The following is a 23,297-nucleotide window of genomic DNA, read 5'->3' as shown; positions in this document are numbered from 1 at the left end:
ACATATACAACAGCATACATATGCACCATATAATGGGTATATTTGTTGTTTTTGCTGTTTGTTTCCTCAAAGTAGCCTCCACATTCTGTCTTTTAGAAATATCTTTTGCATGTGTTGCCTACATTAAGATGTCCATTAATTCAGGACTCTTGGTCACTACATCCCATTTCATTGCAGCTTGCTAAACTCTTAGTGCTTAGATGATAATAGGGGGTGTGGGAATTCATGTGTTATTTGTTCACATATATCTGAAAGCTCAAAAGAACAGGCCCGTATATATTTACAAAAAATACCTTTGTGTTGACGCTTTTTATTTTTATTATTTTCCCCTCCACTTGTGCCAAATGGTTAAAATAACATTAGGAGAAAGGGCAGACCTAGAGAATCATATAAAGAGTTTGCAAATAAATAATGATTATTATCAGGATATGAGCTGTGGCAAAAGAACAGGTGAATTTTCTGGTGTTAAGGTATTTGAACAGTTTTATAGTTTTGCAACACTTAATTTTGAGTGTGCTCTTGCTTGTTAGACATTAACACATGTCCATATTCTATACCAAGTAACCTTTTACGAAATGTTAATAGCTAAGAGGATTTACAGACTCAAACTGTATTTTCTTCAAAGATACACACAACATCCAGCAGGTAAATTGTCACTCTTTGGAGAAATAATGTTATTACCTACTGATAGAAACTCAAGCTTAGGAAATTCACCTTAGGAAACTTTTAATTTGGAAAAAACATCCCTTAGCTCCTTAATGTTCTTATGTTCTTAGTTTATTAATTGTTTTCCCTAGGAATTTTTTTTGTAGAAAGCAGTCTAGCATTTTTCTTTCATTATTATATGGGATATCATATTTATATCAGAGAAAGATATCCAAGGGCTAACACTTAAAGCCACAAAGTCTGTCTAGATTTGTTGAATGTTATCACCTGAAACGAACGAACAAACAAAAAAGCAATAAACAACAATTTGTTTTGGTAAGGGGAATCTGTTTAGATTGGAGAAAACTAGATAGATCAGGTAATTATCATCTAGCTTGTACATTTCCCTTGGGGTTGGTTTGAAAACATTTTTGGTAAAACACTAAGATAAGAGAGCAATGACACTAAAGCTTGCATATAGTTTTATATTCTTTCTGGTAAACACTTTCCCTTGACAGGAAAGGATCATGGATTGTGGAGATCACCTTACCTTGATATCAGGAACGGCCCTGGGGTCTCCTTCATTTTCTGTGATTTGGTGAATGTCTGCATTATATCTCTGAGCCCTAAACAGGGGCAGAAACTGTGTCCATATAGATGGCCTGAAGAAATGTTTCTGGAGGCACTCTTGGTTATCTTGGGAAAGCTGGGGCATGTTTTCACAATAAAGGCCCCAAATGAGTCCTGTTGCCTGGTTTTCCCAATATTAGCACAGGATCCACTCTGTTTCTCTTTGTTTGGTTAATGCTGGGCTGGCTCTGAGTCTGTGGGGAGCCTCCTCGGAAAGTTACACTAATGAAAGCAAAAGGATTATCTGCTTTGTGGATCAGTAGCTTATCCACAGATCTTTCATGTTCTATTCCTGGTAGAGCTGCTTATTTTGGATGTCTAGGTGCTGTATGTTATGAGTGCCCTCTAAAGGTAGAAATGTATTCTTAATTAAAATGTAATCCTAAATCAAAACGGAAAGAAACGATCCAAGTGATATATAGCTTAGCATATAGTGATAAATTAAATAGACTGGCAAAAATTCTTGTGTTAGTTGTGTTTGATAGCCAATAGTACTTGACAATCTTGGGCTGTGCAATTGACAGGCAGATGGTTGGCTTAATCTTTCCAGGTTTCATAAAAGGTCATTTTAATAACAGTCATATTTGTAGGTAGTAACATACGCAAAACTCATACCCAAACTTAAACTCAAGGATTATTATACTTTTTACATACATCATGTGGAGTATGTTAAATTGATTTTCTTATGAGATGACTAGGTACCCAATGAGTAAGCCAAGAATTGGCTTCTAACACCATACTTCATATTTATAAACTGCTTTATAAGTATAAGATTATTAAGCAGACTGGAAAAGGTAGAATACCTTTCTATCAAGAGGCAACTAATGCCCAAGTAGCTTCTGTTGGGTTTGAGGGTGCACAAAGGTAAGGAATGTGTATTACTGGGGTCGATGAACTGGAAAAGTTTCCTTTTGTAAAATTGCTTTATAGATTCAACACAATGCCTATCATATGTCGGCTCCTTTCTTTTGCAGCGGTTGACAGTTGATTCTAAAATTCATATAAAACTATAAGGGGCCAGGCATGATGGCTTACACCTGTAATCCCAGCACTTTGGGAGGCTGAGGTGGGCAAATCACGAGGTCAGGAGTTCGAGACCAGCCTGACCAACATGGTGAAACCCCGTCTCTACTAAAAATATAAAAAGTTAGCCAGGTGTGGTGGCATATGCCTGTAATCCCAGCTACTCAGGAGGCTGAGGCAGGAGAATCGCTGGAATCCAGGAGGCAGAGGTTGCAGTAAGCCAAGATCGTGTCACTGCACTACAGCCTGGGTGACAGAGTGAGACTCCGTCTCAAAAAAAAAAAAAAAAAATTATAAGGGACCCAGAATATCCAAAACAGTCTCAAAAAAGAACAAAGTTGAAGGATCACACTTCCCAATTTTAAAACTTACTACAAAACTACAGTAATTACCATTAACATCCTTCACAGAATTAGAAAAAACTATTTTAAAATTCATATGGAACCAAAAAAGAACTTGTACAGCCAAGATGATCCTAAGCAAAAAGAACAAAGCTGGAGGCACCATGCTACCGGACTTCAAACTATACTACAAGGCTACAATAACCAAAACAACATGGTACTGATACAAAAACAGGCACATAGATCAGTGGAACAGAATAGAGAACTCAGAAATAAGACCACACATCTACAACTATCTGATCTGAAACAAACCTGAAAAAAAACAAGCAACCGGGAAAGGATTTCCTATTTAATAAATGGTGTTGGGAAAACTGGCTAGCCATATGCAGAATATTGAAACTGGACCCCTTCCTTATACCTTATACACAAATTAACACAAGATGGATTAAAGACTTAAATATAAAACCCGAAACTATAAAAACCCTAGAAGAGTATCTAGGCAATATCACTCAGGACACAGGCACAGGCAAAGATTTCATGACAAAATCGTCAAAAGCAATTGCAACAAAAGCAAAAATTGACAAATGGGATCTAATTAAATGAAAGAGCTTCTGCACAGCAAAAGAAATTATCATCAGAGTGAACAGGCAACCTACAGAGTGGGAGAAAATTTTTGCAATCTATCCATCTGACAAAGGGCTAATATCCAGAATCTACAAGAAACCTAAACAAAGTTACAAGAAAAAAAAAAAAAACCCATTAAAATGTGGGCAAAGGACATGAACAGACACTTTCAAAAGAAAACATTCATGCAGCCAACAAACATACGAAAAAAGCTCGACATCAATGACCATTAGAGAAATGCAAATCAGGCTGGGTGTGGTGGCTCAATGCCTGTAATCCCAGCACTTTGGGAGGCTGAGGCGGGTGAGGCCAGGAGGTCAGGAGTTCAAGACCAGCCTGGCTAACATGGTGAAACATCATCTCTACCAAAAATACAAAAATTAGCTGGGTGTGGTGGCATGTGCCTATAGTCTTAGCTACTCAGGATACTGAGGCAGGAGAATCGTTTGAACCAGGGAGGTAGAGATTGCAGTGACCCGAGATTGCGCCACTGCACTCCAGGCTAGGTGACAGAGCAAGATGCTGTCTCAGGAAAAAAAAATAAAAAAAAGAGAGAGAAATGCAAATCAAAACCACAATGAGATACCATCTCTCACAAGTCAGAATGGCAATTTCTTAAAAAGCCAAGAAACAACAGATGCTGGTGAGGTTGTGGAGAAATAGGAATGCTTTTATACTGTCGGTGTGAATGTAAATTAGTTCAACCATTGTGGAAGACAGTGTGGCAATTCCTCAAAGATCTAGAACCAGAAATACCATCTGACCCAGCAATCCCATTACTGGATATATACCCAAAGGAATATAAATCATTCTATGTCAAAGATACATGCACACATATATTAATTGCAGCACTCTTCACAATAGCAAAGACATGTAATCAACCCACACGCCCATCAATGATAGGCTGGATAAAGAAAATGTGGTACATATACACCATGGAATAATATGCAGCCATAAAAAGGAGTGAGATCATGTCGTTTGCAGCGATATGGATGGAGCTGGAAGTCATTATTCTCAGCAAACTAATGCAGGAACAGAAAACCAAACACCACATGTTCTCTCTTATAGGTAGGAGCTTAACAATGAGAACACGTGGTCACAGGAAGGGGAACAACACACACTGGGGCCTGTCAGGGGTGGGGTTGCGGGAGGAAGAGCATTAGGAAAAATAGCTAATGTATGCTAGGCTTAATACCTAGGTGATGGGTTGATAGGTGCCGCAAACCACACGTTTACGTATGAAACAAACCTGCACATCCTAAACATGTATCTGAGAACCTAAAAATTAAAATAAAAAATTTTAAAAAGTGACAGTAATTAAGACCGTGTGGTACTGGTATAAGGATAGGTATGTACATGTGTAGATCAATGGGACAGAATTGAAAGTCCAGAAATAAACCCATACATTTATGGTCAACTGATTTTTGACAGGGTGCCAAGACAATTCAATGGGGAAAGAATTGTTTTCTCAGTAAATGGTGTGGGGACAACTGGTTATCCACATGCAGAAAAATTACATAGGCCCTCTATTTCACACTCTTTACAAAAACTAATTCAGCATGAATCATAGATCTAAATGCAAGAGCCAAAACTATGAAACTCCGAGAAGAAAACATAAGGTTAAATCTTCGTGACCTTGGATTTGGCAAAGCCTTCTTAGATACAATATCAAAAGCACAAGAAAATAGGTAAATTAGACTTAATCAAAATTAAAAACTTTTGTGTTTTAAAGTACATCATGAAGAAAGTGAAAAGGCAACCCACAAAACAGGGGAGAATATTGCAGACTGTATAAATAATAAGGGACATGTAATTCAGAATATATACAGAGCTCTTATAATTCAAAAACAAACAAAAAAATTAAAAATGAGTGAAGTGTTTAAATAAACATTTCTCCCAAGAAGATGAACAAATTTCTAAATAAGCACATGAAAAGATGTTCAACATTATTAGACATTGGGAAAAGGAAGTCAAAATCACAGTGAGATACCTATTCATACCCAAATGGATTTGCTTTAACTAAAAAGACAGACAATGACAGTGTTGTGCTAAGTGAAAGAAGTCATCCACAAAAGACCACATATTATATGATTACATTTATTAAAGAAATCTCCTGGGCCGGGCGCGGTGGCTCAAGCCTGTAATCCCAGCACTTTGGGAGGCCAAGACGGGTGGATCACGAGGTCAGGAGATCGAGACCATCCTAGCTAACACGATGAAACCCTGTCTCTACTTAAAAAAAAAATACAAAAAACTAGCCGGGCGTGGTGGTGGGTGCCTGTAGTCCCAGCTACTCAGGAGGCTGAGGCAGGAGAATGGCCTAAACCAGGGAGGCGGAGCTTGCAGTGAGCTGAGATCCGGCCACTGCACTCCAGCCTGGGCGACAGAGGGAGACTTCGTGTCAAAAAAAAAAAAAAAAAAAAAAAATCTCCTGAATAGGCAAATCTTGAGATATAAAAAAAATTAAATTAGTATTTGCCTAGGGCAGGGGGGTTTTGGAGAGGAAGAGAGTGACTACTAATGGGTAAGAGGTTTCCTTTTAGAGTGACAAAAATGGGCTAAAATGGATTGTTGTGATATTTGTATAGTGCCAGGAATATACTAAAAACCATTGAATTGTACCTTTTAAATGAGTGAGTTATATGGCATGTGAATTATATCTTAATAAAGCTGTTCAATTTTCTAAAAAGAAAGGCAACTTCTGCAAGTGACCAAATGTTTTAGAGTGGGGCAATAAATCTCATGCATTATTGGAGCTTCAGGAAGCAAGCTGCAGTATAGCTGTGTTTTCTGGTGCCAGGTATCTCGCAAGGCTGTAGCAAAGGTGTTGGCTGCTGACATTTCAAAGCTCAACTGGGCTCACTTTCAGGCTCACCCATGCAGTTGTCCATAGTTGGTTCTTTGAAGCCTGTTGGACTAAGGGCTTCAATTTTTTACCAGTTGTTCACTGGGGGCTATTCTTAGTTTGGCCACATTAGCCTCTTTATGGTTAACAAACAGCACCTTGCTTCATCAGAGTGAGTAAGTAAGAAGAACCCAGGAGAATGCAAGCAAGGCAGCTTGCATTGTAACCTGATCTCAGAAGTGACATCCCTTTACTTTTGCCATTTTCTGGTCCTTACAGGAACATCAGTAGATCTAGCCCACACTCAAGAAGGGAGGATTCCACAAGGATATGAGTCACTGGGAGGTAGGGATCATTAAAAGCCATTTCAGAAGCTGTCTACCACATGGACCATATTTTTAAAATGTCAGATTGTGGGAGGTTGTCCTTATGGGGCCAATGGTGCAATGCAATGAAATTAACTTACCTGGAAAATCTGAAGCTTGGTTGCCAAGAGTATTCAGGACACTGGTATGGAGTGTAAGTGAAAACCTGCATGTTTGATGATAGATGCACTTCAGCAATACCAAAGCAATCAGAAGCTGTTAGGGCAGTTGGTGAGAGCACTTTGTGAAGAGGTCATGATGTCAGTACTCAGTGTTACCATTAGGCAAAACTAGGCCAGTTTCTTGCAAATGCCTGTTGTTCCCAAGGGGACTGCGTGAAAGAATGGAAAAACCATTCTTCCATTAAACTAATAATTTATTCAGTCACCTATAAAAACTTCGGAAAGTCCCTGTGTAACTGAAGGTAGGCTGGTAGCATAATCTTCACTTGGGGGTGGTAAGTTTTCATGACAAATATTTTAGAATAGGATTTTCTTTGACTAGAACTCTTCTATTTCTGTGGGAAAATGTAAGTTCAATTCATACTTGGAAAGAAAAGATTGGAAATAATGGTATTTATAGCATTCCATATATTTCAGACTGAAGAAATTCCTTTGAAACGTCATGCATTTCTACCTTCTGATGACTTCTAAGTGGTAGATCTTCTCCAAACATATAATTCTATTCTAGTGAAAAATTAAACATTAACTTAATAAATATATTATTTTCTCCTGTCCATATATATTTATCTAACTTCCCCTTATGTCATTTCTGAATAACAAATCTGAAGCTCAATTTTAAAGAAATCACAAAGTAGCTCAAAGGTTATCTTTCTTATGTCATAATACAGCAGTCCTCAACCCTTTTGGTACCAGGGGCCAGTTTCAAGGCAGACAATTTTTCCACAGGCAGGGTGGGAGGTGATGCGGCTGGTTTCAGGATGACACTGTTCCACCTCAGCTCATCAGGCATTAGATTCTCATACGGAGTGTGCAACCTAGATCCCTTACAATGCGCAGTTCACAATAGGGTTCATGCTCCTATGAGAATCTAATACTGCTGCGGATCTGACAGGAGGCTTGCCTGCCGCTTCACCTCCTGCTGTGCAGCTGGGTTCCTAACAGGCCATGGACCCCACCAGTCTGTGGCCCAGGGTTTGGGGACCCCTGGTATGATATATAATTAGGTAACTGAGATCACTGCTATGGTCTGAATGTTTGTGTCTTCCCAAAATTCCTGTGTTGAAATCTTAACTCCCAAGCGATGGTATTAGAAGGTGGGACCTTTGGGAAATGATCAGGTCATGAGGGTGGAGCTGTCATGAATGAAATTAATGTCCTTATGAAAGAGACCCCAGAGAGTTCTCTCACCTTCTCTCCACCAAGTGAAACTACAATGAGAAGTTAGCAGTCTGCAACCTGGGACAATCCTCACCAGAACCTCACCATGCTAGCACCCCAATTCTGGACTTTCAGCCTCCAGAACTGTGAGAAAATGAATTTCTGTTGTTTATAAGCCACCCAGTCTACAGTACTTTGTTACAGGAGCCTGAATGGACCAAGAAAAATCTCCAATAGAAGTGTTACGGAAATAATGTTAAGAGAGATAATGCCTGGAGTACCTGCCTCTTCTCTTCTCCCTATTCTAGGCAAATTGTCTGGTAATGCTGTGATGCTCGGAGAGTGCCAGCCCAGGTGACCAGTGAAGCAGTCCCCTCTGCTCGCTGCACTATTCCTGATTTTGTTCCGTATCTTTGTGCCTCCTAGAAAAGAGGAAAGCCTCCTGAAATTTGACGAGACTTGCTGCATCACGCCTGTCTGTGGCTGAGGTGATACAGAAAGGAAATGTGAAGATCAGGCCTCATTGCCAGCTTTGCTCAGTTACACAGAAAACATGCTATTTCAGCTTTTGGGAGTTCATTAGTACACGATCGGTTTCTTTTTCTCTTTTATAAAAGTTTTCCCCCTCAGATTTGCTTTCGAAACAACACTCAGACTTTCACTTCTGGCTAAGACGGAATGACTGACCTAGTACAATCTTTGACACTGTTATTATATACCTTTATTCATAATCGATGCATGACTTTGATTAGTCTGACTTTAATTTTACTAGTAAAAATGTGTTGGTTATAAATTTCTTTCAATGAATTTTTTTTTTTTTTTTTGAGACGGAGTTTTGCTTTTTCTGCCCAGGTTGGAGTGCAATGGCGCGATCTCGGCCCACTGCAACCTCTGCCTCCTGGGTTCAAGCGATTCTGCTACCTCAGCCTCCCAAGTAGCTGAGATTACAGGCATGCCCCACCACACCCGGCTAATTTTTTGTATTTTTAGTAGATATGGGGTTTTACCATGTTGGTCAGCTGGTCTCGCTTCAGCCTCCCAAAGTGCTGGGATCACAGGCATGAGCCACCGCACCCAGCCCCTTTCAAAGTTTTTTAAGGAAAACATGCTATCATATACACCTCACCTCCAGGGCAGTACATTCTTACCTTAAGGCAAAGGTAGTTGGTGAGGCCTGGACTAGGGGAAAATTTGGGCTCCAGATGGGACTGCTGGATAAAATACCGGACGTCCTGTAAATGTGAATTTTAAATATACAACGAATAACTTTTTAGTATAAAAGTAAATACTGCAATGGAATTTATTATTTGCTAAATGTGCAACCCTAGGTTAAGTGAGCTTTTCTGACCCACTTCTCAGCCCCAGTTTTCTATTTTAAGATCAGAAAAAGAACGCCTGCTTCATGGAGCTGTTAAATCCAAATGGAAATTAATTTGAAAGCGCGAAATCAAACTTTTCAAAAGAATGACGGTTAAAATAAGAGAGTTTTGGCCTCTGCTAGCTGCTTCCGGACGGAAGTCCTTGGCCTCCGCTAGGCGAGGCGCTGGGTCTGGGGTCGGCGGGTCTTAGCGTGCCCGCCACGCTCGCCGCGTCCCACCTGCCCTGGCTGGCTGGGGCCCGAGCCTTGCGTCGCTCCAGGACCCAAGTCACGGACTCCGGCGCTCCAGTTGCCCGCACCTAACAAGCCCCGCCGCAGCACCGCCCCTCCTCCGGCTGCTTTGGACTCTCCCAGCTTCCGCCTTCCGCAGCAGTCACGTGCCTCCGATCACGTGACCGGCGCCTCTGTCATTCTATTGCGGCCCCGCCGGCTTCCTTCTACCTGTGCGGTCCTCAACGTCTCCTTGGTGCGGGAACCGCTTCACTTTCGCTCCCGGAGTCTACCGCCGCTGCTCAGACCTCCGGACCCGACAGGAGACGCCGACTTGGCTCTGACTCGGCGCCTCAGCCCGGCTGTGACTCCGGCGCCCCTGACGTACCCTTCGTGCCAGCTTTGGGTGCATTGTGGGGTCCCGAGAATTCGCGAGGTAAGGCCTCCCTCGGTTGTTTGGTCTCAGGCTCCAGACCAGGTCAGGCGACTCTTGCAGTTTCTCCAGCTTGCCTGGTGCGTGCTGGTTTCTCGCCGCTTGGTCCTGTCCTCCCCCGGTTGCCAGATTGCTTTTCTTCCAGGCCTCAACCAGGTTTATTAAACGAAATTCTGGAGCGTTTCTCGCAGAGGGAAGAAACGTGAGCGGCGGACCGGAGAGTGGAGGGGGAGGGGTAAAAATTATACCTTCTCCAGGACTGGGCCACGGCCCTGGCTCGCTGGGGGTGCAAGTAGTTCAGGGACTTAGGTAATTGTCCAGAGACACCTTGAGCTACCCCAGGACGGGCTGCTGGGCCTGAGCCTCCTTGGCTGCAGAATTCCAGCCTGACCCGGTTGAAGCCTGTTTTTTCCTGGGTCCTGTGGTTCCCCACCTCCCAGGATTGTTTATGCAGCAAATCTTCAGATACAGAGATTAAGTTACAAATTGATTAAGATCATTGGGAACCCGGAATAGAATTTTGGATTTTAACTTCTTTGTGGCCATGGCCATGAATTTATATTTTGCAAGTGGCAACCTATATTTTGCGTTGTGTTAAAATCAGTCGTTTGTATCTGGAAGTTTAGGAGTGAGAATTACATTACTGTAGGTTCTTGCGTCCGGCCAGACCTCCATTGTTGGCTTACCTAAATTGTAATAGGTATTTGTTCTAAAAATTTCTCTCTGAATTTTGATTTTGTAAATACTATGAATTTTATGTGAAAAGGAAAACACTGTCTTCTAAGAAGTTACGTTCTTACTTTGTGTATTTTAATTTGAGTAATTTTCGAAAGAATTCAGAATTTTTAATGTGCCACTTCAAAATGATGCTTAGTAAATGTTTATAAGGTAGCTAGCCTTATCTGTACTATTCATATTTTTATTGTTTCTCTATGAGAAAAGTTAACCACAATTGTATAAATTTACAGCTTTTCCCATATTTATACCTATTCTATTTAATCATGATTTCTGATTTCAGTATATTAAGTGATTACTTTAAATATCTTACTGCAATGTTAGTGCCAATAATGAAAAAATTTTTTCTAGAAAAGCAAAAGCCTAAAGAACTCTTTTATGGAGCAGTGGACAAGATTTGAAATATAATGATACTTTCAGATTTAGGACATTTAATATTTTGAGTTGATTAAAGTGATCATGATATTCATAGTCACAATAATAATAGTTGTAAGAAAAAGAAACACCTAGTATTCTGATTTTACCTTGCATCTAAATTGAAGATTTGTTGAAAGACTTTCAAGATTACGAAGTTTAGATGACCAAAATGGATATCAGAGGTGCTGTGGATGCTGCTGTCCCAACCAACATTATTGCTGCCAAGGCTGCAGAAGTTCGTGCAAACAAAGTGAACTGGCAATCCTATCTTCAGTAAGTACCAATTTACTGTGAATCATGGACAGTCATATGCTTTTGTATCAGACTTTTTCATGGTCATGCTTCTATGAGAGAAATGCTGGGAAAATACTGATAAATATGGAAGAAACACTTCCTCCTCAGAATAATTAGCTGTCTTGGGGAGTTAAGTGTAGTGGGGTGGAAACAGCCTGGCGCCCTTGTGGGGAAGCAGAGCTGCTCATAGTGCTTTTGACCTTCCCTGGCTGCCTGGGGAAGTACTTTTTGAATGAGTGGGAAACATAGGAGGAATGTCCTTGGGCTATGGGGGGAGGAAGGGGATAAGGGGCAAAACCTGTTAGACTGGTCTTACATGCCCTGGCAATCAGCATGGGGGCAGGTGGCCTTTTTAGAGTGATGCATACAACTAGTAAGAAGCATACATATTTGAGTTGAGAGGCCTAGGTTTGAGTTTTGGTTCTTGCTATTAGTTTGGTGATCTTAAGAAAATCACTTCTCTGAGGCTCAATAAAGTAAAATGTGAAATGGGGAGACATACCCCACAGGCTTGTTGCTGAAATCATGTATTTAAAGTATTAGCACAGTAGAATACAAGCAGTAGTATGTTGAATACAATAAGTTTTAGTTCCCCCTTCTTTCTTTCGTGTATTAATATTTAATGTGCTGGTGTTTCAGTAGTTTGTATTTATCTGTAAAGTGAGCATTCATGTATTCTTGACCATATTTTACTGACTTCATATTTATTTTGGTATATTTATAACTGAGTTACCAAGGAGTTCGGTTCAGATTTGCATATGCATTTTGAAAAACAAATTGAGGAATCTGTAGTTTTATATTAGTGTTAATTTTATATTAGTATTAATAGTTTGTATTGTTGTAGGAGGGATATATAATGTACAAAACTGATCCTTTAATTTCTGTTAATTTAATCACTTTTCAAACATTTATTGATTACCTACCAAGTTTGAGGCATTTTTCCAGGCTTTGAGGCTACAAAAGTTCTATATAGAGTACTATCCCTAGAGGAACTAAAGCTCTAGTAGGGAAGTCAGATATATTAATGGATCATTTTAATTCAGTATTTTTTTTGTTTGTTTTTGAGATGGAGTCTTGCTCTGTTGCCCAGGCTGGAGTGCAGTGGGGTGGTCTTGGCTCACTGCATCCTCTGCCTCCCGGATTCAAGTGATTCTCCTTCCTCAGCTTCCTGAGTAGCTGGGATTACAGGCACCAGACACCTCGCCTGCCTAATTTTTTTGTATTTTTTGTAGAGACGGGGTTTCACCATGTTGGTCAGGCTGGTCTCGAACTCCTGACCTCATGATCTGCCCCACCTTCGTCTCCCAAAGTGCTGGGATTACAGGTGTGAGCCACCGCGCCCGGCCCTAATTCAGTGTTAACTGCGGTAAGAGAAAGATGCACAGGGACTGGCAAGTGCACATAAAAAAGGCAACTAATTCTACCCCCTGGAAATTTTCCTGAAGGGGCTGGTCCCTGAACTGAGTGTTTGAGGATGACGGGTGTTTAGCCATGTGGCAAGTAGGAACAGCCTTGGGTATAGAACAGATACTGTGAGCAAAGGCAGGGAAGCAAAAACAGCACACTGGGTGGGAGTCATACATGTTTTGGAGGCAAGCAATGCAGAGAGCTGAGGCTAGAGAGGCAGCCAGCGGCCGATCATGAAGGTGTTGTTTGTGGGTGTGTGGTTGGAAGGAGTTTGGACTTGATCCTGTCAGTCAGTGCTTTTCAAGCTGATTTTTAAGCTGTGAAACCCATGATTGATGTGAAGTCAGCATGTAAAACAGATGAAAATGATAGAATGCAGGTGGGAGTGCGTGTCCCAGAGCCCTTTTTGAGATAATTCACCATTTTCCAAGGAGCCGTAGGTGTTGGAAACCAATGAATCTTGTAGCTGGGAGTTAGAAGACCATATCTGCCTCTTGATTGAGTTGTTCTACCAGCAGCATAAAGGGTGAGTTGAGTTTGTAGGTGATAAGCCTAGAGGTAGAGAGAAGCTATAGCAGTAATTAAGGTATTGGAATAGACAGAACTGGATAGATTTGAGAGTCTTAGTGATTGATTTCATGTGTGGGGGTGAAAGAGAAGTCTCGGATGACTTCTGGATTCCTACTTTAAGGAACTGGGTTATTGTGGGGCCGCTGACTGAAGGACAGGAGGAGGGGAGACTTACTGATGTTTTCTCTGTTCATCACTGTCTGTGTAATTGTTTAAATTCCCTGTGAAATTAGGATTCTGAGCTCTGTTTCTTAATTTATTTAGTTCAGAGTGCATTTGGACTAGAGGACAGGGAGTTTTATGTTTATAAACTCTGGATCTGCTTATAGCCTACATAGAATAATATTGTTGATCATAAAGCACTGGTGGACTGGCCAGAGCTCCCCCAACATTGGTGTTTGGAATGTTTTTAGTTACATGGAGTTTTTAAAATTGGTTTATTTCTGTTCTTCATTACCCATGGTCTATGACTTATATTGTATTTTCCCTTTTTCCTATATATCTGTCTTTTGTTCTGTTGTCCATCTCACAAATTTCTGTTTTTTTTTTTTTTTTTTTTTGAGACGGAGTCTCGCTCTGCCGCCCAGGCTGGAGTGCAGTGGCCGGATCTCAGCTCACTGCAAGCTCCGCCTCCCGGGTTCACGCCGTTCTCCTGCCTCAGCCTCCCGAGTAGCTGGGACTACAGGTGCCCGCCACCGCGCCCGGCTAAGTTTTTGTATTTTTTTTAGTAGAGACGGGGACAAATTTCTTTTGTAAAACCCCTCCACTCTGTAGGTCTGTGGGCAAGTGTTCGCCAAATGTTAACTGTTGGCCTGTTGAGCCTGTTAACGTGTGGGCACTAGTGGGTGTGAAATGTGTCTCTCGTAAAAGAGCTTACAGATTGTTGGGGGCTGGAACCAACACAGGGAGAATCAGTGAATCTTCTATCATAGTCTATACTGAGATCATAAGACGTGTGGAAGCATCCCCCAGTGTCAAGAGCCCTATATGCTTTTGTCCTTCACAAATTAACATATTATTATGAAAATGCAATATTGGAAATATGCACTTATATTTGATTAAGCTTTTTCTTAATAAATAGATGGTACATAAATGAATGGGTATGGCTGTGTTCTAGTCAAACTGGAATCTGGTAAAACTATACCTTGAGGATACAAGAATTACAAAATACCATCCTTGCTCATGAGTTTAGATCTCATGAGGAAACAGACTTTTACCACATTAAATAACAAATTGTGCTAAATGTTAAGATAGAGAAATATATAAAGTATATATATTTACAACAAAAGGAGATACACAGCAAAAAGTAGGAGCAAATAAATGCTGGGAGTATTAGGGGAGTTTTCTCAGAATGCATAAAGACACTCACAGGAGGCCAGGCACAGTGGCTGACACCTGTAATCCCAGCCCTTTGGGGGGCCAAGGTGGGTGGATCATCTGAGGTCAGGAGTTTGAGACCAGCCTGGCCAACATGGCGAAACCTCATCTCTACTAAAAATACAGAAAAATTAGCCAGGTGTGGTGGCAGGTGCCTGTGATCCCAGCTGCTTGGGAGGCTGAGGCAGGAGAATCGCTTGAACCCAGGAGGCGGAGGTTGCAGTGAGCTGAGGTCACACCACTGCACTCCAGCCTGGGCAACAGAGCAAGACTCTGACTCAAAAAAAAAAAAAAAGTAACAGGTGTTGTCCAGGCCGAAAAACAGCTCGAGTTAGCCAGGAAGGGAGGTCCAGGCAGGGAGCTGAGGCCTGGGAAGACATGCAGTGCTTAGGAGTTTCAGGTGGTTCAGTGTGGCTCTCTCCAGGCTTCTTTATTTACCAGCTTTGGAGGCCAGAAACCTTAGGGCCATCCTTGTTTCTTCCCTTTTGCTCACAGTCCATGTTCAGCCCATCAACACATTCTTCCAGCTCTGTGTCCAAAAGATGCCTCGAATCTGAGTGTACCCCTTTGTCTGCAGCTCCTGCCTTGCGCCTGTTGTGTTCCCCTCGCATGTGCTCTGTTGTTACTGCCTGTTGCCTGCTGTCTCTCTCTGCTATCCTTGCTGCCTCGGTAGGAACAATTCTTCACAGAACTGCAAGAGTGATCTCAAAAAAATACAGGTCTGATCATGCCGCCTCACTCACAGCTCTCTAGCTCCCGCCTTCTTGATCTTTCTCATATAGCAAACTTCAGCTCCTTGGACCTGTGTGTCTGTCTCTCCGGAAGTTCCACCCTTAGATTCTTTGGCCTCTTCACTCACTTCATTCGTGTGGGTGCATAGGCGATCTCACAAGCCCCCTGCCTGGACTGGTTTTTTTTTTTTTTTTTTTTTTTTTTTTGAGACGGAGTCTGGCTCTGCCACCCAGGCTGGAGTCCAGTGGCCGGATCTCAGCTCACTGCAAGCTCCGCCTCCCGGGTTTACGCCATTCTCCTGCCTCAGCCTCCCGAGTAGTTGGGACTACAGGCACCCACCACCTCGCCCGGCTAGTTTTTTGTATTTTTTAGCAGAGACGGGGTTTCACTGTGTTAGCCAGGATGGTCTTGATCTCCTGACCTCGTGATCCGCCCGTCTCGGCCTCCCAAAGTGCTGGGATTACAGGCTTGAGCCACCGTGCCCGGCCGGTTTTTTTTTTTTTTTTTCATAGCATTTACAGCCTCGGCATTATAATGTGTGTGTGTGTTTTCAAGATTATTTGTTTTTGTATTTGCGTATTTTCTGTTTTCCTCACTGGAGTGCAGGCTCAAAAGAGGGGTCTCTAATTTATTGCTGTGTCAACTGTTCTTAAAGGTGCCTGGCACGTAGCAGGCTGCCAGTTAATATTAGTTGACTAAATTATGAATGGAGTATTGTGCTTATCAGGAATTGGTGGAGATGAGTATTTGGAAAAGGAAGTAACATGCTTGGTCACTAACATCCTATTTAACATTATTTTCGTAGAAATACAGTGACATAGGTTTTTCTATCCTATTCTCTCTTTTTTTTTTTGAGACGAAGTTTCACTCTTGTCGCCCAGGCTGGAGTGTAATGATGCGTTCTTGGCTAACTGCAACCTCCGCCTCTCGGGTTCAAGTGATTCTCCTGCCTCAGCCTCGCAAGTAGCTGGGATTACAGGCATCTGCCACCACACCCGGCTAATTTTTGTATTTTTAGTAGAGACAGAGTTTCACCATGTTGGCCAGGCTGGTCTCGAACTCCTGACCTCAGGTGATCCATCCGGCTCGGTCTCCCAAAGTGCTGGGATTACAGGCGTGAGCCACCATGCTGGCTTCTATCCTATTCTCTTTTAAAGATAAGTAGATAACTGTTCAGATAGGTTAAGTAACACGTGCATGATTATATAGGTTTTAATTAGTCAATTGATTTTAAATATTTTTACTGAATGCCTCTGCCTAAGTGCTAGGTAGAACTCACAGTCCAAAGGGAATAATATGACCCCATATATACTTGAGAAAGCCCCCTGGTAGTAGGTAAGAAGACGGTTTTGAAGAAGGTTGGATTGGAAGCAGGGAAATCCACTGGTGGAAGGTTGTCCTAGTGCTGAGCTACTCCAGAGGCAGGGAGGTAGAGAGGAGAGTAGTTTTAAGGAGAAGGTTGTTAGATCTGGTGCCTGATTAGCTGTGGGTCATTATAGAAGACACCAGAGCCCCGAACCTGCTGGATTATGGAAATGTCAAAGGAAGACCCAGAGAGAAAATAACTTAAACAAGGAAAGAAAAAGGTTAGCGAGTGGCTTGACAAATAAGAAACAGTTATTTAAATGGAAAAGAAAGCTGCAAAGTTATAAGGTTACCAAGTGTAGCCTTCATGGTATACCTTCTTCATTGTAGAAAAACCACCACCTTTTGACATGATTTTCTTCACAGAGGTTGTGACATCTCTTTACATATCAGCATAGCAAAATTTAGGGGTAAAATTGCTTTCATCTAAGGAGTACCGGGTTATGGGTATGCTCAACATTTCATTTATTTTGGGGCCAGATCTAGACTGGATGACCTTGTTATCTTCGTCTACCCCAGGGTGCAGAGTGCTTTTTTTCCTGACTGGTATGTGAAGTGCTTAGCCAGAATGGAAAGTGGGCAAAATGTCTGTTTTTGCTTCTAACTTCTAGCCTTTGGGATTAACAATCTCAGTTCTGTGCCTGTAGGGTCTGGAGTGCCTCTGCCGACTAGGGGAGATCGTGCCGGAGTTCAGTGCAGGAGGTGGAGTGAGAAATGAAGAGAGCCTTTCATAGTAGCTAAGGCACAGGAGGCAGTGAAGATGAGTGACTTCAGTGGGATGCAAAGAATCTGGAAGCTAAGGAAGAGAGTGTCAAGATGTAGTCATAGTATCACCTGCCTCAGAGAGATCTAGAAAGACAAAATTCTCCTTTGGGTTGGTAATTAAGAAATTGTTGAAAAAAATAAATGCTTGAGAATAGTTTAAAAATGTTAAAAAATAAGCATGTGTGAAAACAAAGTTACAGTGCTTAAAACTGCGCAATTGATATAAGAAGACAGAACAGTGAAGTACAAAGTCCAGAAGCAAATTTGAACTATACAAAACAATTTGGCATATAGCAATGGTGTGTACAAAACCCAGAAGGGACACTGATAGATTTTTGAATGTGTAATAATCAAGGTCTTCTTTGGAAGAGGGTGGGGTTAAGGGTAGAAGTAGCAGGACTTATGCAAGTGCAGGTCCCTTCTCTTGGGGAGGGAACAGTTCTGAGTGCCTCACCTTACCAGGCTCTCCTGTGGGCTCAGGGAAAGCTATCCTGGGTTCTTTGCTTGAATCCTGCTGAGTTTTTTTGCTTCAGTGTCCTGTGCCCTCCATGCTTTCCCTGGCCTCTCCTGGGGGCTCTTCTTTCATAAGTCACTTGTATGTGAATCTTCATCTCAGGGCTCAGCTCTGGGAGCCTGACCCAAGGCAGCTCTGGAAGTGGGCCATCCTTCTATAACTATGCTTTTTTTTTTTTTTTTGAGACAGGGTCTCATTGTGTCACCCAAACTGGAGTGCAGTGATGTAATTTCAGCTCACTGCAACTTCTGTTTTCTGGGCTCAAGTGATCCTCCTGCCTCAGCCTCCCGAGTAGCTGGTACTACAGGCGTGTGCCACCACACCCAACTTATTTTGTTACTTTATTTTTTGTAGAGATGAGGATCTCACTGTTTTGCCCAGGCTTGTCTTAAACTCCTGTGTTGAAGGGATCCCCCCATCTTGCCCTCTCAAAGTGCTGGGATTACAGGCATGAGCCACTGCACCCAGCCTAACTGTGCATAGCGGGAACCTGCTTTACATTCAGTGTTTCTCCGAATCGGTTTTGTAGAGCACCAGTCCCTCAAAATATTTGGGCTAAGGAGAGGAGGGACAATTTTTTAAACTACTGAGTTAAAAACTATATTGGGGCCGGGCGCAGTGGCTTACACCTGCAATCCCAGCACTTTGGGAGGCTGAGGCAGGTGGATCACGAGATCAGGAGTTCGAGAGCAGCCTGGCCAATATGGTGAAACCCTGTTTCTGCTAAAAATACAAAAATTAGCTGGGCTTGGTGGCATGAGCCTGTAGTCCCAGCCACTCGGGAGGCTGAGGCAGGAGAATGGCTTGAACCCAGGAGGCGGAGGTTGCAGCGAGCTGAGATCGCGCCACTGCACTCCAGCCTGACAACAGAGTGAGACTCCGTCTCAAAAACAAATAAACAAAAAACCAAAAAAACTATATTGGTTTTGTTTCAACAGGAAAATATGTTACAAAATTTTTAAATTTTACACTTGCTCTTACCCATGTTCTAATATACAGCAAGTGCTTTTGCTTATATTTTTTCATTTAATCTGCATAACCACCTAGTGGACTAGGGCAGGTAGTTTCATAGTTGCTGTTTATTGGTGTGAATAGCGGTCAGATGAATAGTGACTTGCTAAGCTTTCGCGCCTGGAACTGGAGCTCTTCCCCATATTGACTCAAATGCTGTGCTTTTCCTACCACACTGGTGGCTTAAAGGAGTTGACTTGAATGAATCCTGCAGTGCCCAGAGTCTTATGGGGGGCTAGCAAGGCTGTTCTGCTGACACAGCTTTTAGACAACGAAGGGTTTGTATTTAGAGATTAGGATGTTGGTTTGCCTATGGTAGTTTGAGTCCCTGAGGAGTGGAGAAGTTGGGAAGGTTGAGCTGTGTTCCTTCTACCTCCAGAGATAGTCTTACCATTTTCAAATTCAGCATCATCACCACTGGGGAAGATGACAGCAGGATATCATCTTCACTGGGGATGACAGGGAAGATGACAGGAAGATGATGCTGAATTTGAAAATGGTAAGACTATCTCTGGAGGTAGAAGACAGTGGAGATGATTGGGAGGGAGGGAAGATGGGACTCTTGATTGAATCTCTGACAGGAAGGAGTTTGGAAATCAAAAGCAAGATTTCAGTGATTGAGTGCTGGGGAGGAGCCTTGAAGGGTGAAGAGCCAGTGATGAAGCGACCCCTGGAAGAGATGGAGGAAAATAGGAGAGTGTGGGGTCAGGATGGAGAGTTATTTTCCAGAGAGGAGGAAAATCAGTTTTTTTTTTTTTTTTCCCGTCTGGAGGGAAAGAATATACTAGAGAAAAATGGCCATAGAAATTCATATAAAGTGGCTTTGAACTTGATAAATTAGATAGCCATGTGAGTTGTTTGGCTTGAGAAGGGGAATAAGGGTGAGACACTGGGTAATGGTGAGAGGTGACATTTTACCAAGTGCCTACTATTTGCCACATGCTACTAACCACCTTATGTGAATATAATTTTATCCTCAATACAGCCCCTTAGAGGCAATGTGATTGTTGTTTGCATTTTGCGGATAAATTAACTCAGGTTCCAGAGAGTTCACACTGTCTTATTTGTGGTGAAACTAAGCATTGAATCCAAGTCTGTCTGATGCCAGGGCCATTGCGTCACCCTTTGTGGTTTGCTGCCAAGGAGAGAAGAGAAAGACTGAAAGTTCCTCTATCACTTGCTTACATATTGATCTCTTACTGAACGAAACATCTTTTTCTTACTTTCTAGGGGACAGATGATTTCTGCTGAAGATTGTGAGTTTATTCAGAGGTTTGAAATGAAACGAAGCCCTGAAGAGAAGCAAGAGATGCTTCAAACTGAAGGCAGCCAGGTGATCAATAAACATTATATAATGAATACTTCCCCGTGTCATCCAAAAGTTTAGAAGAATCTTAGTGATTATAAGTGACTTCCAGTTTTTTTGTTAATTTGGAAAAAAACGTTATATTGAGTATGTTTACCTTCATCCTTTTCTGTATTTCTGAATATTTTGTTAGCATATACACGTAGAAGGCAGATTTCTGGAAAGGAAATTACTGTTTCAGAGTATATTAAGTTTTAAAAGTTGCTTAACTTTTTTTAGGGAGTTTTTTCCACTTGGTATTCTTACTAGTAATGTTTGAAATACCTAATATAATTGAAAATCTTTGAATTTGCTAAGTTAAAAGGGATATCACTTTGATGACATGGGATTACGTTATTTTCCCATTGATTTATTAAGTATTTTTATGTCCTTTGAAAATGTTTTTGGGTGGGCATTCTTTTTATTTTAATCTATAAGGTTTTGTTACTTTTCGATAAACAGTCTTTTTACATCAAAATCTATTACTGTTTGCCACATTTATAGCAAACATAGTTCCTTTTTTACTATGTATCTTTGAAGTGTTGTGGAGTTTTTTTTTTTTTTTTTTTTTTTTGAGACAGAGTCTCGCTCTGTCGCCCAGGCTGGAGTGCAGTGACCGGATCTCAGCTCACTGCAAGCTCCGCCTCCCGGGTTTATGCCATTCTCCTGCCTCAGCCTCCCGAGTAGCTGGGATTACAGGCGCCCGCCACCTCGCCCGGCTAGTTTTTTGTATTTTTTAGTAGAGACGGGGTTCCACCGTGTTAGCCAGGATGGTCTCGATCTCCTGACCTCGTGATCCGCCCGTCTCGGCCTCCCAAAGTGCTGGGATTACAGGCTTGAGCCACCGCGCCCGGCCTGCTGTGGAGTTTTTTTTTATACAGTAGTTTAAAATATTTAGTTACATATGTTGATGTTTTACCTTCTTTCATGGTAAGTTTATTGTAGAAAAATAAAATACTATTAAGCAAAAGAAAAAAGTTATTCTACCTAATATTGCTCTGTTCAAGGTGGCTTGTTAACATTAAGTGTATACATCTCTAAATATTTTTCTGTGTGTAAAATAACTTACACACTTATTTCTATAAATGTGAACTTTTTACAAAAAGGGGTGATATGTACATATCTTTATTCTTTTCATTTGATTGTATATTCTTCCCTCTCCTACCATGCCTGTAAAGATATTTCTGTGGTATTTAAAATAATTAATTTATTATTATTTCCCATTTATGGAAAGTTCCATTGTGTAATTTTCCATTTAATGGATGAACCACAGTGATCTAAACTAATTCTATACTGTTGCATATTTTGGCTACTTCCTTTTTTTTTCTGTTTTGAGATGAATAGTTAGTAATCTCTTTTTAATTAATTTGAGAAGTGCAATTATCTGGCTGGGTGCAGTGGCTCACACCTGTAATCCCAGCACTTTGGGAGACTGAAGTGGGCAGATCACTTGAGGTCAGGAGTTCGAAAACAGCCTGGCAAACATGGTAAAACTTCGTCTCTACTAAAAATACAAAAAAGAAAAAAGGTGTAATTATTGATTAAACTCTTTGAGCATGTGAGAGTTTTGACATAATGGAAATGCCCTCTTGATAGATTGTACCAGTTTGCAGATCCTGCCAGCAGTATGTGAGAGGGCCCGTGCCCCTGCTCCAGACCCACTCTGGGTCTAGCCGTTCATCTTTTGGTCATTTCGATAGGTAAAAGGTAGTATCTTAACGTAATAGTGTTACACATTTTCAGTTGTTTTTGGTACCTTTTGTATCCGTATCAATTGCTTCTGTACTGTCATGCACTGACCACATAACGATGTTTTGGATGTTTTGGTAAGTGTCGAACTGTGTATGCATAGTGGTCTTGTAAGATTATACTACCATGTTTTTACTGCACGTTTTCTATGTTTAACTATGTTTAGACACAAGAATACTTACCATTATGTTACAGTTGCCTATAGTATTCAGTATAGTTACATACCGTACAGGTGTGGAGCCATGGGTTCTACCATATAGCCTAGGTGTGTAGTAGACACTACCATCTGGGTTTGTGTAAGTACACTCTAGGATGTTCACACAACAAGGAAATAGCCTAATGATGAATTTCTCAGAACTTTCCCCATTGTTAAGCGACACATGGCTGTATGTTTTTTATTTACTTTTCTGTGGAAGTGTTTATGAATCTTACTGATTTGTCAGATTCCTTTGTGTTTTAAGTGTACCAGCTTTGTGCATGCCATATTTCCTCAGCTTGTTTGTTGAATTTTTAACTTGGTTTATGGGGCTCTTTGCCATATTGAAGTTTACATTGTACGATGAAATCTAGTTCTTCCTTTCCTTTGTGATGTCTGCTCTTGGTGTCATCCTTTGAAAAAGCTTCCCCACCCCAACTGCATGTGTAATGGAACATGCAGCTCATTCACTGTTTGTTCAGCACATGCACACTGAGTCCCTGCCATGTGCCTGGTGAGACTGGGGATGTATGTTCATAACACAAGACTTTTCCCTTAAGGAGTTAGGAGTTAAAACAGCCCTTTCTTTCTTTTTTTTTTTTCTCATTTTTTTAAAAACTTGTTTCTTAGTAAGTGTACAAAAACAGTTCTTTCTTAATAGCAGTGTCTGGTATGATGGGCCTTTTATGGGGCAGTTGCCAGGAAGCTTTTTATCCTAACAAAATGGCAGTATATCTGAAAAGAGTTCTGACAGTAATACCTTGGGCAACTCACATCTTTTTGTTTTATTTTTGCTTAAAGAGGTTAAAGTGTTTCCACTTTAATGTTTTGATTAAAAAACCCAATTATTTGTTACTGTTAACTTTTTATATTCAGTATGGTGAGTGGGCTGTCTATCCATGGAAGACATGTTTCATAGATAGGCATAAGTTGTAGGATGAGTATGATTTTGATAAGATCGCTATTTTTTTATAGCATGATTTTTA

At 41.3% G+C, this 23,297-nt stretch overlaps 2 protein-coding genes across 3 annotated transcripts in view; one reads left to right on the top strand and one right to left on the bottom strand.

Moving 5' to 3' along the window:
• Positions 1-1,360, bottom strand: part of RGS20 (regulator of G protein signaling 20) — a 107,598-nt gene extending 106,238 nt beyond the window's left edge. Inside the window, exon 1 of the mRNA XM_008000643.3 lies at positions 1,196-1,360. Within this exon, the coding sequence (XP_007998834.3) occupies positions 1,196-1,360 (165 nt within the window). The remainder of the gene's footprint in view (positions 1-1,195) is intronic.
• Positions 1,361-9,584: 8,224 nt separating this feature from the next.
• ATP6V1H (ATPase H+ transporting V1 subunit H) overlaps positions 9,585-23,297 on the top strand; it is a 126,247-nt gene continuing 112,534 nt past the window's right edge. For both annotated transcript variants that reach the window (XM_008000631.3, XM_008000630.3), the window contains exons 1-3: positions 9,585-9,837; positions 11,112-11,259; positions 20,252-20,354. In XM_008000631.3, the coding sequence (XP_007998822.1) occupies positions 11,147-11,259; positions 20,252-20,354 (216 nt within the window). In that variant the 5' untranslated portion in view covers positions 9,585-9,837; positions 11,112-11,146. The remainder of the gene's footprint in view (positions 9,838-11,111; positions 11,260-20,251; positions 20,355-23,297) is intronic.

Source organism: Chlorocebus sabaeus, chromosome 8, assembly GCF_047675955.1.
Source record: "Chlorocebus sabaeus isolate Y175 chromosome 8, mChlSab1.0.hap1, whole genome shotgun sequence".
Lineage (NCBI taxonomy): Eukaryota > Metazoa > Chordata > Mammalia > Primates > Cercopithecidae > Chlorocebus > Chlorocebus sabaeus.
Note: the sequence above shows the minus strand (reverse complement) of the source record. Positions and strands in the feature narration are given on the sequence as shown.